The sequence below is a fragment of the Hirundo rustica genome, chromosome 3 (genome assembly GCF_015227805.2).
Source record: "Hirundo rustica isolate bHirRus1 chromosome 3, bHirRus1.pri.v3, whole genome shotgun sequence".
NCBI classification, from domain to species: domain Eukaryota; kingdom Metazoa; phylum Chordata; class Aves; order Passeriformes; family Hirundinidae; genus Hirundo; species Hirundo rustica.
The window spans coordinates 57,124,213-57,140,397 of NC_053452.1; the positions used below are offsets into that span (position 1 = coordinate 57,124,213).

At 38.1% G+C, this 16,185-nt stretch overlaps 1 protein-coding gene across 23 annotated transcripts in view; it reads left to right on the forward strand.

Moving 5' to 3' along the window:
- Positions 1-16,185, forward strand: part of SYNE1 (spectrin repeat containing nuclear envelope protein 1) — a 301,821-nt gene that overhangs the window by 234,716 nt on the left and 50,920 nt on the right. For all 23 annotated transcript variants that reach the window (XM_058419844.1, XM_058419842.1, XM_058419859.1 and 20 more), the window contains 10 exons: positions 1,943-2,139; positions 3,063-3,195; positions 3,576-3,758; positions 5,095-5,244; positions 6,771-6,947; positions 7,549-7,704; positions 10,529-10,684; positions 11,413-11,583; positions 13,407-13,540; positions 14,936-15,140. In XM_058419844.1, coding sequence (XP_058275827.1) covers positions 1,943-2,139; positions 3,063-3,195; positions 3,576-3,758; positions 5,095-5,244; positions 6,771-6,947; positions 7,549-7,704; positions 10,529-10,684; positions 11,413-11,583; positions 13,407-13,540; positions 14,936-15,140 — 1,662 coding nt within the window. The remainder of the gene's footprint in view (positions 1-1,942; positions 2,140-3,062; positions 3,196-3,575; positions 3,759-5,094; positions 5,245-6,770; positions 6,948-7,548; positions 7,705-10,528; positions 10,685-11,412; positions 11,584-13,406; positions 13,541-14,935; positions 15,141-16,185) is intronic.

Sequence of the window (16,185 nt, forward strand, 5' to 3'; positions counted from 1 at the left end):
CCTGCTTTCTCCAACCTCAAGTTTAGTAAAGAGTCTCTGGAATCAGTCTGCACTCTCTCTACATTAGCATTGTCCTCAGATTTACTGAGCAAATGCTATCTGCCATGATCCATGCCATTAAGATGTTGAACACATTTGGGATAAAATATCAATAATCTGTGGAATACTCTGCCCATTGCAACCTGCCAGCCAGGCATCAAGCCTTTGATCACTAGCATTGAGACTGGTAATTTTCAAGCCCACCAAACAGTCCATTTATCCAGACTGAAATCTCTCTGCTGCTAGAGGAGGATCCGGTGGGAGATGGTGTCAAAGGCCATGCTGAGGCCAGTCTTATCCAAAGAGGGAGTAATTTTGTCATAAAAGGCTGGTAGTGAATTTAAGTTGAATAGTCCTGGTTGCCACTTGATCCTTTTTGTCATTGAAAATGGAATCCAGGAGGATATGCTCCATGATCTTTCCAGAGAGCAAGATGAGCCTGATCAGCCTGTGGCTCCTCAAATTGCCTTCCTCCCCAAATGCAATAAGTAGTTTAAATACACACATCCTGTTTGTTTCTTTGGTCAAGTGTTTTATTTTTATACTAGATGTTTTATTTGGGGATTTTTCATTCTCTTTCTTGTTCCATAGAAAAATGTCTGTCAGATTTTTCTTGAAAATTGACTTTGTATTGTTATCTTTTTAGTTGCTTTACCAGACAGCTTTCTGCTTTTCCAATGGTATGAGGACACCTTAAGCAATCTGTTTTGTGGGGGGTGTTGTTTTGATTTTTTTTGATGCAGGCATTGTTTGTGTTGGTCCTAAATCAGTTTTCTTCTTCTGTTTTTCTTTTCAGTTACATAAACTACATTGTTCAAATCCAGGTTCTTGTATTCTGTTGTTTCATAGATTTTATTAATTCACCACATTTAGCTTTAAAATCCTTTATAATAAATTTATAATTATCTTAGCATTTTTTTAAGCCACGTCTAGGATTTTTTTTTTTTTTGTATATATGTTACATGTAAATACACAGACTTACACATATATATTTTTTAATCTATTAAAAACTCTGGTTTTGTGAGAGAGGAAATAAAAACAATAGAAAGTTCATGTACTCACTATAATATTGGTAGTTTTGTACCTTTTATATTCAGATTACTTTCATCAAAACTGAAAAATGGGAATGCGTGTATATTTTACACTCAAACTTATACCAATGTACAGATATTTTTAAAATCTATACTATTTGTGTAATGATAGTGGAATTTACCAGGTGTATTTGTCCACATGTACAAATCCTTTACCCATCCACAAGTCACCATTTAAATTAAATCTGTCTCATTTCCAGATTCATTCTGGGTTATAGTATCAACAGCATTTCCTTACCTTTTTTGCTTTCCTGTGCAGTAAAAAATTGGTGTCTGTGTTCAGGGGTTTGGGTGGATGGGGTGATCTTCTGTTTTGTATCCATGAAGAGCAGGAGGGTAGATCAGTAAAAGAGTGAGATGTCCAGAGAGTTGAAGATAGTCATTGGGAGGACTGAAGAGGGATCCACTGTTAATAATTTTACATTGGACATCTTTAAAGTTCATTGCAGTAGTTGGTAGGTTTTCAGCAAATGGTAAAATAAGTTCTCGTATTTTAATCAATTTCTGTCAGAAATGGTGTTGCCCCACAAAGATTCTTTTCAAGTACAGAATATCTATATGAAGGAGGAGTTCTTCATAAGGAGGAACCAGTAGACATTGACATGACTGGGTTTGTGGCAGCATGGTCAGCTTTTGAGCAGATTATCTGCATGATGGTTCTTGGGGTGTTCTAGAGATGGAGCAGAGGAAAGTTTTGATGTTCTGTGGTGGCATTGGATATGCAACAAATTGTATTAAAAGGATATATATATGTTGAGAAAGTGTGGCAGAAGAGACCTGCAGCTATCTAACCATCTCCTCTGTCATTACAGCATCTGAGATCTAACCTGACTGAATACCAGCCTAAATTATACCAAGTGCTAGATGATGGAAAGAGGCTCCTTTTTTCTGCTAGCTGCTCAGAACTCGAAGGTCAGCTGAACCAACTAGGAGAACGCTGGTTAAGTAACACCAGCAAAGTCACCAAGGAGCTTCACAGGCTGGAGACAATACTGAAGCACTGGACAAGGTAATGCTGATGTAATGGTAAATATAAAGTTCTTCACCTGTGCTTTTCAAGTCAAAGCTATTCTGGACCCAGACATATTTGATTCAACATTTAAAAGGAAGTACTTTGAGCTGTATGTCAAAATTTGACTGATCTTCTGTTCCACAGAAGTGCGGTTATACTCTCTCATTTGTAATAAAAGATGTAGATAAGAGCTGGTGTGAGGAAATCAGAAAATACTTTCTCAGGTGATTAATTGTGTGCATACAGGTTGATAAGAAAAGTTGTGTGCTTTGCTGGGTAATGTGAATAGCCTCAGCATGTTTTATTGGATGCATTGCAACTTCTGGGTTTTTGTGGGTCTGTGCCATTGCATGTGTGGAAGGGAACTTTCACTACCTTGCTAATGTTCATATGCTACTTTTGAAATTAATTAATCTAATTAATTTAAAAGCTTTGTCGATGAACATAAGCTTTGGCTTATGTGTGGACACTCATATTCTGTTATCTCAGTTGCTTCACATGTGAAATGATATGGAGATTGTTTCTGAAAAAAAAAATTCATATTTATGCTCTGAGATACTTTTTGATAAAGATTTGGGAAGACTGAGCCTTCTAATAGAAGTGAAAAGTCTGTTTATGTGCATTGGGTAGGGTTACAGCTTGTCCAAAGACGTTTATGACCTATTTACTGTCCTTCATGAAATTTTTTTCTAAAGGCAAAACTAAGGCCCTGTTAGAAATTGTGAGCATAGTGGCTAAAATAGGAGCTTCCTGATACCATGCCTGTCTGCAAAATTAAATTATGTTTTTCTGTAATTTGATAAAAATTAAATTTCAAATCTGGCATTCATCATCTTCCTCTAGCACATGAAGGAAATACTGCTCAGTTGGAGGCAAGAAATGGTGATGCCTGTTTCAGTCTTCTTTAAACATCTTTCCAGGTATCAGAGTGAATCAAATGAATTGACACAGTGGTTGCAATCTGCAAAGGAACGACTTGAGTTTTGGAGCCAGCAGTCTTTGACTGTTCCTCAGGAGCTAGAAACTGTCCGAGACCACCTGAACTCCTTTTTGGTAAGTTGTTCATGAACCTGGGGCACCTGTTTCTCTCCAGTTACAGTTAAACACTTGATTAATCAAATGGTTATACTTTTTCTCATCATTGATGAGTATGTCGGTAAGCTGTTCTTTAAAATGTTGGTGTGTATGCCCATTAAGCGCTTCTTTGATATATACAAGGACTGTAAATCTTGAGGATTCTGAAAACAGAAAATGGTTTTATGACTGAACACAATTTTTGTTCTAACTTATTCTGATGTATAGCTGGTGAATATTAGTAGGAAGTATATATTTTAAAGGGAAAGAAGAACATTCTTAGCATTCTGAGGTTCTAAAACCTCAAGTAAAATAAAAAAGTACTTAATTATTTTCACAAAAAATGGTTCTGCTTACAGGAGTTTTCAAAAGAAGTAGATGCTAAATCATCACAGAAATCTTCAGTCCTGAGTACTGGGAACCAACTCCTCAGGCTTAAGAAAGTAGATACAGCTGCATTGCGTGCAGGTTTGTCCAACATCGAAACCCAGTGGACAGAGCTGCTCACACAAATCCCAGCAGTACAAGAGAAGTTGCACCAGGTAAGAACGCCAGCCATGGCCTTTGATATTCCAGAAAACTAAGACTACACACTTGGCACTGACTAGTTGCTTCCTTTCTCAATTTGTCCATGTGAGCAGAGATAAGAAAAAAGTTACTCCTGTTTTACTGTGGGAAAACTTATGCTTAGTTTTAAATCCTGCCTGTCTAGTACCCATCAGTGTTAGTTCCAGACTTCATAGTTACATTTATTAAATTTTAACCAAAGAACAGTTGAGGGTTTTTTCAACACTTTGGTGTGCTTTCTGGAAAAAAGGATTTCACATCCTTGTGCCCTGTCAGGTTTGGGTAGTGGTTTTGTTCAAATTAAATAGGTTAGGTTCAAGTCTGTGAAAGACGAAATAGATCTGAAAGGAGGCTTTTGGTTGTGTAGTTTTGGGGTTTTGATGCTATAATTCTGAACTTAGAGAATTATACTGGTTGAAAAGTTGCCTTAATATATAGTTGCTAGGGGGTTATCAGTATAAGGTGTTGCTTTCATTTAAAACTTAGAATGCTCTCAGAGTTGTTTACTAATTTACTGCTATTTACAGGGAGAGAGGAAGGGTGACTAATCTTAACTGAGTCTGTGATAGTTAACAAAACAGTGTCATTCTGTGAAGTGGCTCTCTCTATCCCCCAGAGCCCATGCTCCATTTTTGCCTCAGCTAGCTTGAGAGAGAAACCACGCCAGAAGGAATTTTCCTTCCCAGGGTCCCAAAAGATCCCAGGGAGGCAAACCTTTTCCTTTAGAGAGAGCAGGTGTCCGTCAATGGCAATAGGAAAGAGTCAGCCCTTAGTCCGGGGGGAATCACGGCTTTATTCTGGGGTGCTGCCCCCGCAGAGTCCAGAGCTCAGTCCGGTTCCCCCAGTCCCGGAGCAAGAGAGAGAGCTCTCCACCTGGTCCTCGGGCTTTTTCCCAGGAGGGACGGGGCTAGAGGCAGGGACAAGCCACTACCCAATCAGGGGTAAGGTGGGAGTAGAACAGAGTTGGGTTGAATTTCAGTGTGGGAGGATGGGCGGGACCAAGCAGGGACAAACCTCGTGATACATTTTCCAGGGGAACAGGGTGGTACATAAGAAATCATTACAAAACCCAATATAAAAATGAAATGCAATATAAACCAAATTAATGCACTACAAGAATTCTGTAGTTCGCTGAGTTGTCTGGTAATGCAAAATATGTATGTCCACCTAAAAATGTCGTAAAACATATTCTCGAGTAATTAAATGCAGGCAAGCAGTATTCTATCAAGTACTGAAACTGTGTTAATGCAAAGCAAGGAATTCTTGCCCATTTTCTTCACAACATGAGTTTTAAGTCTGTTATCTCGACAGCTCCAGATGGACAAAATTCCTTCTCGCCATGCCATCACTGAAGTTATGAGCTGGATTTCACTGATGGAAAATGTAATTCAGCAAGATGAAGAAAATATAAAAAATGTAGTAGGACAGAAAGCAATTCAGGGTTACATCCAGAAGTACAAGGTACTGAGTGGCAATATTACTCATTTTCCTTTTGAATTATCCCCATTATTACCATAATTAAATATGTGGAAATATGTAAAATATAAGTGATTTAGGGGAAAAAAAATTCACCAACTTTGTGGAATGGTTGGAATTGTATGCAAATTAGAATTGTGAAATATTTGATACTGTGGAAAAGAAGCCAAAATTACTTTTAGTCTGCTGTTTGCTTATGGCAGGAATATAATTTTTAATATGCTTACCTTAATTTCTAGGAAAATCTAAAGTAATATGCACATTATTAAACCTTATTAAATCTGCCAGAGTGGATGCAGTACTCCAGATAGGGTCTTGTAAGAGCAGAGCAAAAGGGCAGAATCACCTCCCTCCAACTGCTGGTCACTCCTCTTTTGATGCAGCCCACGATGCAGTTGGGCTTCTGGGCTGCGAGCGCATCCTGTTGGCTTATGTCCAGCTCTTTATCCATGAGAACTCCCACGTCCTTCTCTGCAGGGCTGCTCTCAATGCATTCATCTCCCCCGCCCAGGTGCAGTACCTTGCACTTGGACTTGTTGAACTTCATAAGGTTCTCATGGGCCTAGTTCTGAAGTTTGTCCAGGTCCCCTTGATGGCATCCCTTTCTTTAGTTGTATCAACTGTGCTGCTTCAAGTCCTCTGCCGGCTTGCTGAGGATACATTTGATTTCACTGTGTCATTGGTAAGGGTATTAAAGAGCACTAGTCACAAAGTAGACGCCTGAGGGACACCACTCGTCACGGGTCTCCGCCTGGACACAGAGCCATTGACCAAAGTTCCCTGGCTGCATCTATCCAGCCAAATCTCTATCCACAGAATAGTCCCCTCCTTCAAACCCATGTCTCTCTGATTTGGAGATAAGGATGTCATTTGGGGCTGTGTCAAAGGGCTTACAGAATTCTACATAGATGGCATCAGTCAGTCTTCTCTTGTTACTGGTGCAGTCATTCCATGGAAGGCCACTGGACTGGTCAGGCACAATCTGCCCTTAGTAAAGCTGTTCCAGCTGTCTTGGATCACATCCTTGGCTTGTAGGTGCCTTAACATTGCTTCCATGAGGATCTGTTCCATGATCTTCTTGGACACAGAAGTGAACCTAACCAGTCTGTAGTTACCCAGATCTTCCTTTCTTCCCTTTGTAAAGATAGGAACGATGTTTCCCCTTTTCCAGTCATTTGGTATTTGCCTGACCTCCGTGACTTTTAAAATATGATGGAAAGTGGCTTGGCAATAACATCAATCATCTCCCTCAGGATCCTGGGATGCATCTCATCAGGTCTCATAAACTTGTGCCTATTGAGCTTTATCAAGTGGTGCTGAACCTGCTCTTTGCTTGCAATGGGGGGCACTTGTTTTCTAATTCCTGGCAATTTTTCAATTGCTAAAAACCCCTTCTAGTTGAACTGTGATAAAGATGTGGCTGTTGAACTTTTCCTCTGTTTTGCAGGAAGGTGAGAAATTACGGTACTCAGGTGCTGCTTTGTTTATTCTGTTTTTGGTTTTTTTCCTAGGGTTTCAAGATAGATTTAAATTGCAAACAGTTGACTGTCGACTTTGTGAACCAGTCAGTGCTACAAATCAGCAGCCAGGACGTTGAAAGTAAACGCAGTGACAAAACTGATTTTGCAGAACAGCTCGGAGCAATGAACAGACGTTGGCAGATCTTGCAAGGCCTGATAACAGAAAAGGTAAAGAAAAAAAAAAATGTAACTGCTCTGAAGTGAACTTTTAAAATGCACAGAGCAATAAGTTTATAATGGTTGGAAGCCTCTGCAGGTCATCTAGGTCAATTTCCTGCTCAAACAGAGCTAACTTTACTGTTAGATCAGAGGGGATGTGGTTATCTGAATCTTGAAAATTTCCAAGGAGAGATTCCACAAACTCTCCTGGGTAGCTGGCTTATGCTTAACCAGTCTGGTGGGGGACAACTTTTTGTCTTGTTCCCAGTCAGGATTTCCCATGTTGCAACTTGTTATAGCTTCTCCTTTTATTGAGTATCTCCCACAATAGTCTGCCTCCACTTTCCCCATGCCTCCCTATAAGGAGTGGACAGCACAGTGGGATGATTCCTTTGCCTTCTTTTCCTCAAGCTGAGTTAAGCTAGGGTTATTACTAATTCTATTAAAAATACTAGGTATATTTAAATTTGAATGTATATACTGTTTTTAAATTCTGAAAGCACTGAATTCTGAGGAGGTGTTACTTTGTATTGGTCTTTAGTGATTTATATAATTGACCCAACAGTAAAGATAATTGTATGAGAAAGTATATACTCATTTTTCTTTGCAGATCCAGCTCTTGGAAAGTCTGCAGGAATCCTGGACAGAATATGAAAATAATGTGCAGTGCCTAAAAACTTGGTTTGAAACCCAAGAGAAGAAGCTGAAACAGCAACAAAAAATTGGAGACCAGGCTTCAGTGCAGAATGCTTTGAAAGACTGTCAGGTAATGTCTACTTATAAATAATAGTGTTCTTTTTCCGAGAGTTTGAAGCAACCCTTGATAAATCCATGTGAAATCTTCATATTGGTGAAGTCAGTGACTCAGCTCTTCTTGACTTCAGTAAAGCAGAGATTTCATTCCTAAAGTACAAGCAATAAAAGAGGGGAAAGGAGCCATAACATCTCAAAGTTGCTTAAGACCAACTAAGGTCATCATTATTTTTACACTGGGCATTTCAAAGCATGCCAGGCATACTGTACTAGAAGGTTGTCAGAGGAATATGTTGTCATATCTGTTTAGGCAGGCTTATGGGTTTTTTCTGCCTTCTCACTGTCTTTCCTCCACACCCCACTTTTTTTTCCATTCTTTTTCCATCTCATATGTTCTACCTGATTATTCAGAAAAAAATGCTAGAATCCAGGGGAGTTTTATGCTTTCATTCAGAAAGTTGGGAACTGCTTTTTGTTGTTTTTGTTTTCTGGTTTTTTTGTTTCGTGGGTTTTTTTGGTTTTTTTTCCAAATACTTAGCTATCCAGAAAAGGAAAGAGAGTCATGATTATAATGTGCAAACATGAGATGAGGAAAAGTGCGGCTATACATAATGCACGTAAGTTCAAAACCACCACAGTTTTTCACATGGAATTCATACAAGGATGACACAGCAGTGAACTGGGTATCACAGTTGTCTCTGAACATCTTACCCAGAGTAGCACATATTTAAATAGTAAGAAGCTTACCTTTGAAGCTGTCAGGCCAGAGTTAAAGCTTACAGGTATGTAGGCAGAACAGATATTTTTGAATTTATAGACAAGACCTCCACACATATCAGGCATCACGTAATTTTTTTTCAAAAAAATTTTGTCCTGATGGATGCCATATAATACATTTCACACCAGATAAATTTAAAACTCTGTCAGGCCAACTGAATGCACAAAATCTTGATGGTCTCATCCCCATAAAAGGGAGTGAGGAAATGTGTTTATATTTATATGTCTCTCCTGTATGAATTTAATTAATGGGACAAATATAATCTAGCATTCATCTCTTCACAAAGAGAACAGCTGTAAATTCAAATTAAATGTATAAAAGAATTTGCTCTGTATTCACTAGTATATTAAACCCACTTTTGTTTCTCTAAAGGCAAATAGGGTGGTTAGGCCAGATATGTTAGAGGTCAAATTATTTTCTAAAATTTTTGACATAAGTTTTCAATCTGTCTGAAGTGCTCCATTTTAATTCAGGTATCTTTATGGTTTAAGCACAATAAACCCATAGAACTGAAGCAAAGGTAATTTAACATAGCTTAACATAATCAGCAATCTGTGCTTGGCTGGAGTTCAAAGCAGAATCCGATTTATCACCTTCTTGGTTCCTTTTGGTCAGGGAAGTTAGCAAATACACTTGTGGAGTTAGTTATGAATGGCAGACTTTGATCAGCAGAGAAACAAATTGTTTAAGAAATAACTGTGTCAGGCACTCCCAAATACCTGGTTCAGCTAGTACAAAAGCTGGAGTTTATTTATTAACCAATGTTAGTTGCTGCTTGGTGTCATATTAATAAGTGAAGTCAACCATTTTTTCCTGTCATAGGTTAGAAAAAATAATGCATCTGTAATTCAGTTACGAGTTTTAAATGGTGAATAAAAAAGCCCTTTCCAAAGAGAACCAGAAATATTTGCTGGTCTTGGTGTTTGAAACTTTTGCCTAGCTTACATTCTGAATTTTGAAGCAACCTTGTATGAAGCTAAATAACTTTTTTAGTGAAAAAATCCACTTTTTGGAAAGTCATATTTGTTATGTTCAACTTAGAAGTGTTTGTGTTGTTGTCAGCTGGTTAAAGAATGATGTATTACTCTGGCTGTGCTCTGCAGCAAGGTCATGGCTAGATGTTTGAAGAAATGTGAAATAATACAGAAAAAAAAAAAAAAAAAGAATAAATAGTGCCATAAAAATGCTCTCACAAATATGTATATAGACAAAAGTGTGTTGTATTTGTGCAGGGATAAATTCTGTAAGCCAGTGTTTGAGAGACTGGGTAGAATTTTGCTCCAAATTCTTTCCCAGCTGTCTACAATGTAAAGTCTCTTATGGCAATGGTTCGCTTGTTGTGTTTTGGGATTCATAGGGAGTGAAATTTATTGTAAAACATGGGGTTTCAGGTTGACCAGAGTTCTGTTGTATTCTTTTCTTTTCTCTGTTCATCTGTTTCTGTCAGTAAAGAGAGGCTTGCAGAAAATTACAAAACAACCTGAGATCACGTGGTATGGTAGTTAATGTAGAGGCAACACGAGGTTGCTGTCACGTCACAGTCTGATTTCTGTATCATACTGACAGGTACACACAAATCCGTCCTGCCAGCCTTACTGTCCCACTCTGCTGGCTCAGTGTTTGCGCTGCCTGAAGCCCCAGAGCTTCCAAACGAGTCAGAGCACTGCAGGACTTTCTTGCACCTCCCTGCACCATGCTGTGCAATTATATAGGTAGTTTCCTGGTGTAGGAATGACTATTTTCAATGAGTTTTTTATTCTTACAAGACAGCAGAAAATTGTACACAAGTTTTATGTAGAGGACATGCTTCTGTTTAACTCAAGAACAAGCTGCTACACTTCAAAGGGAACAGAAGATATTCAATGAAATTGCTGATGAATTGTGAATGCCTTTGGAATAAAAAGTCAAAATATACCAGCATGTCCCCTATTTTTTTAAACTAAGGCACTTATGGGCATCTTTTCTATATTAAGGGATTATTTAGCCAATTAAGCAAGCGAAAATACTCAGGGTTTTTTGGTTTTATTTTTTGGTTTTTGGTTTTGTTTTTTTTTTTTAGGAATTGGAAGAATCAATAAGAACAAAGGAAAAAGAAGTAGAAAATGTAGAACAGAGCGGTCTTTCTTTGATACAGAACAAGAAAGAAGAAGTCTCTTCTGCTGTTATGAATACACTGAAAGAAATTAACCATTCCTGGGCCAATTTGGATCACATGGTAAATGCATAAGGGGAAAATTACAGCTCTAGGAATAAGGCATGGAGGAGAGGGAGAATTAACAGTTGCAGATGGTGGATTTCTTCTGTGTTGTAGGGGAAGAGATTCTGAATTGTGTCCCTCTTTTTATCTCTCTAACCATCAATCCCCAAGTGTGTGTGTACACTCTACATAAAATGGGTATAATATTTCTTGTTTCAACAATGCTTTTACTCATTGTAATTGAAGCTTTTTAGATGTTTCCTGATAGTTAGTGTAAAGGTACCAAATTATCTGTCAGGAATAAACGTTTCAAGCCCACAAGTCTCACAAAATAAGGAAGAGATCAGCATTAATTTTCAGCATTCAAAGTCTGATCAACATCTGCGTTCTCAGGAGAAATTCAGTGTGTTAGTGCTAGCCTCTGCTGATTTCCATAGGCTGATTTCCCTGCCTAAGGGGTAGGTGTAGTCTCAACAAATTTCTCTTGATCCTGCTTTGGACCAAAGTAAAATGAATTTTTTACATCTTTACAGTCCCTTCCGTCCAACGTTTATAAAACAAAGTAGAACTTTATGCTGTTCCCCGTGTAAGCCCAGCTGACAATTGTACAAAACCTTCAATAGGTTTAAGATAGGCATGTAGGACACAAAGCATGTGAGATACAAAGAAAGAAAATAATTTAAACAAGTCCCAAGTAGCTGTAATGCTTTTAATTTGCTTTTGTGTTTATTCCCTCCTTCTCCCAGGTTAGCCAGCTGAAGATATTGTTGCAATCTGTTCTTGATCAGTGGAGCATTTACAAAGTGGCTTATGAAGAGCTGAACAGTTACCTGACAGAAGCCAGATATTCTTTGTCCCGTTTTTATCTTCTAACTGGTTCTCTGGAAGCTGTGAAGGTCCAAGTTGATAAACTTCAGGTGAAAAGAGTTAATTTTGTCTGAAATTGCATGGACGCAGATAACTGTTAAGAGAACACATTTTAAAGCAGCCACTGCATGTTCCATTTTGCAGAAAAAACTAATTTGGGATAGTTGGGGCTTTTTTTAGATTTTTGATTCCGTTCTTTATATTTTTTAGCCACACCATCAAATTGTTAAAAGATTTGAGATCATGCCAAAGGCCATTAAAACTAAAGTTCCTCATGTTACTTCATCAGGCTTCAGAGCTACAGATGCATGTTGAGATCATATTTTTAGCCCCCCACCAACCCTTCAGTAGCTTGATGATCAAAAAAAATATTTTTTTTCCAGGAGCTGAGACACTGATGTGTTCAAGTAATTTACCATTATAAAAAAAAGCATAAAATACAAGGAGATTCCTTTAAAAAAATTATAAATTAATAATAATGGAAATAATTTAATTAAATACAATTATTCAGATTACTGTTCTATTACATAAAAACCCTTTTATTTTAACAAGTTTTCATCTTTGAAATCAAAAATAATTATGCGAACATTTGAAAATGCCCGAAGTAGAAGAACTTCTGTTACTCTTATTCTGTTCTGTTAGTATCTCCTGCAAATTTAAATTTCCATTATAATTTAAATATTTGCATTCCAGACATATATAAATCCAGATTATCTAAGCATGGACAGCACTTTCAAAACCAGAATTTAAAGAATATCCAAGAATGGACTTTACAGCCATTCTTCTAGATTTTACACATTAAAGAGAATGAGTTGGTAAAACAATAGGTGCAGAAAATTACTTTTTTGATGATTAAGATTTTGAATATAAACTAAAGGTGAGGTTTTCTGGGCTTTCTGACTGTAATGAAATGCATAAAAATATTTAAGTATTAAAAAAAAAAAAAAGAAAAAGGAGCATTTTCAGAGGGTCATAGAGCAGGCAAAGTTGGAAGGACCACAGTGGATCATCTGGTCCGACCTCCCTGCTCAGGTACGATTGCCTTAGAGCGCATGGCACAGGATTGTGTCCAGATGGTTTCGAGTATCTCCAGTGAGGGAGACCCCACAACCTCTCTGCACAGCCTGCTGCAGTGCGCGGTTACCCGCACGGTAAGGAAGTTCTTCCTCACGCTCAGCTGGGACACCCTGTGCATCAGTTTCTGTTCATTGCCTCCTGTCCTATTGCCGGCCACCACCAAGAAGAGCCTGGAAGCATCCTCTTGGCACGTCCCCTTTAGATATTTATGTACAATAATGAGGTCCCCTCTCAGTTGTCTCTTCCTGAGTCTGAACAGGCCCAGCTCCCTCAGCCTTTCCTCCTAAGAGAGATGCTCCAGTCCCCTCATCAGCTTCATTTCCCTCTGCTGGACAAAACACACTTCCCTGACAGACATACATCATGGTGGTAACCGAAAGAGCAAGACCTTTATTTTCAGAATATGGCTTTCTTTATGTTGTTACTTTTTCGTCTTGTTCTAAACAGGAAAATGCTATTTAGTTAGTTTTCATCAGTCTGTCAGGTTTTTAAATCTGAACCAGTCCATGTGCTTACTCATTCTGTACAAAAGTACTTGTTTAGAATGATTTCTTTTAGAAGATTTTTATATTTTGCAAAAATACAAGATTAAAATTTACTTTTTTTCTCTATTTGATATAAAATCAAATGAATCAAAGAACAATCTTTATATTAAACAAGCTATTTTTATGAAACACATTATATCAAGTTTTCATTCATGGTCTGTGAGTGCAATTGATGCATACTATTTTGAAATGTTTCTACATCATGGAATTTTATTAATTCATGGTTTTGTTTCTTTATTATTCTACTTTAGAGCCTACAAGATGAATTGGAAAAACAAGAGAATAGCTTACAGAAATTTGGTTCTGTGACCAATGAATTGTTGAAAGAATGTCACCCACCAGTGACTGAAACACTTACCAACACTTTGAAAGAAGTGAATATGAGGTAGAAAATGTCTATATGTTAAACTTTAATTTCAGTAGCAAACCTGTGTTTATCCATTATCTAGTTTTCCATTATCCCTATTTTTCTTACATTTTATTATTTTAAGTTCTTGCAGTCATGAGGGGTTTGTTGGAACAGGCATGATTATTCCTTTCGCCAAGTACTGGAGTATAACTCTCATTTACTACTGAAAATAAATGAAATACCTACTCCAGCGAGCATCTGGGCATTAATGTCAGTAGTTTTGCTCTGTGCTTGACTGCCAACCAAGATTCATAAATACCATGCTGGAAAATAATACTGTGCTTGAAATTTTTAGAACGGTGTCTGAAGATTTTGTTTGCAGTGTTTCAGTGGTTTGCATTAGCTTCCCCAAGTTTTAGGCTGCTATTTCTAGTTGTAGGAAGGGCATCATAGGCAGGAAGATCCAAGCCCCTCACCAGTATCTTGGCAAACAGTTCCCCCAGCTTTGAATTCAGGGTAAAAGGGTTTACTCAGACACGGTAAGGAGGATCCAGAAGAAAAAAAATAGTTTGGTGGAAAGGTGGGATTTTTTTTTGAAAACAGCATCACACCGAATTTATTTTGATCTGTGTTCAGTCCTATCCTAGAAACTGGAAGTGGAAGGAGGGATTGTTTAACCCCATTTAACAGTTTCAGTGATGGCTCACAGAATTTTTGATCCAAACCCTTTGCTTTTCTTCATATAATAATAATGGAGAAATATTGTGATTTTCTTTGTAAAGGAAACAATTAGGCAATTTGGTAACTACCAAGCACATTTGGAAAGCATGGGTTCCTGGTTGCTATTAGAGAAAAAAATTTACTGGGGAATTATTATACTAAAGAATTCCAAGGGAGATTAGATATTTAGTTGTATAATAGAAATATAAAGATTTTTAATATGTTTCGGAGCATTTTTTAAGTGAGTTACACAGAGCTTTACAACTTTAAATACTGTGTCAGAGTTTGGGAGGAAATGGCAGGAGAAGAAGTGGTGTCTTGTTTACAGCTGTTCTGGGCCTCTTAGGCCCTCATAGGAATCTGCTATTGGCGGTGCATGGTTGGTCATGGATGCTTTGTGATGCTGAGGGTACTAAGTGGAAATAGCGGGAGGTTCACTACACCAGGTGTGCTGCAGCTCTGACCACCAACATTAATAAACAGCATCCAAGATGTAGCACAGATCACACACATTGTGACAGCTCAGAACAGCCTGGTTTGGTATTGAAACAGAAATTTCATGGCTTGGTATTTTTTTCACCATATGTCTGGATCTTGATTATTACCAATTTTTTTTAAAGTCATGAGACCATGGGAAACAGCAGAAAGAGGGACACAGATAGTTATTGTGGACTCCCAGGCTTCGATCACTCATGCAGTCTTCTTCTCCAGGTGGAACAACCTCCTGCAGGAGATTGCAGAGCGGCTGCGTGCTAGCAGGGCCCTGCTCCAGCTGTGGCAGAGGTACAAGGACTGCTACCAGCAGTGCTCCTCCACGGTCCAGCAGCGAGAAGAACAGACCAATGAGCTCCTGAAGACGGCAACCAGCAAAGACATTGCTGACGATGAAGTTACTACTTGGATTCAGGACTGCAATGTATGTTCAGTTAAGCTTTGCAGCTTTTCTCAGCTCTGTGGGCTAAAAAGAATCTCAAGAGGCTCTCTATTGCTCAGCTCTGTAGTTGGTGTTTTGGAATCTTGTATGCTAACCTATTTCATGTTACTGATGCAGCCTATGCATAGAAGAGACAGCTTTATGTCTGCTACCCAAATCTCACGTGTCTCTGAATTTTGGTCCCTCCATTAGTTGTTGTGATGTTGTTTGTATCTAAAGTCTTCTGTCTGGACAAGGTGGATAAATGACGTCATTTGATTCAGTCTTCACTTCCTGCTTAAAGAAGGTGTTCATGCTTGGGAAAGTATCTCTACCAAGTCTTTTGAGTTCCTTATAGTGGAAAGAAACTCAGAATCCTTTGACTGTATTCCCACCAATCAAGACTGTTCACATTTTCAGAATGATGTCTTTATCCTCCTTATGGAAGGACACAATTCACTCTGAAACCTTGAGATTCTTCCTTTTTCAAGATTGTATCTCAAGGCAGCAGAATAGTTTATCATCCCTCTGTGCTTACATTTTGCTTCTTTTGAGCTTAAGTTAATGTTAAGTGTCATTGACCAAAAATACAAAATATTAAATGTCTTATTGTAAGCAAAACAGTTGGAGTGAGAAGAAAAACACATGTTAATGTTTAAAAAATAAACGTGTTCATGATCTTTTGGAACATTTGCTGCAATGGTCAGGCCCCATGGACTGACATTTAATTTGTTTGGTTCAAATAATTTATTTCCTGATGTCCCATTCTTTAACAATTATGTTAGGCCATTTACAAAAGTTATTTTTTCAGCCCCCCTGGTAAATCATAGCAGGAAGAAAAGGGAGGCCTACACCTGAATCAATTCACAGTCAGGAATGCCACTGCTTAGGACCATCATGTCAATAAATTCAAATGGTTTCTTTCAACAGTTATTGCCTCATCAACTCAGTCTTGCTCAAAGGTCCTTGAGCACTGTCTTTTTTCTGTTCTTTTCAGTACAGATTCTTTGACATATCTTTTTTATTCTTCAAGTCATACAGAATGTAA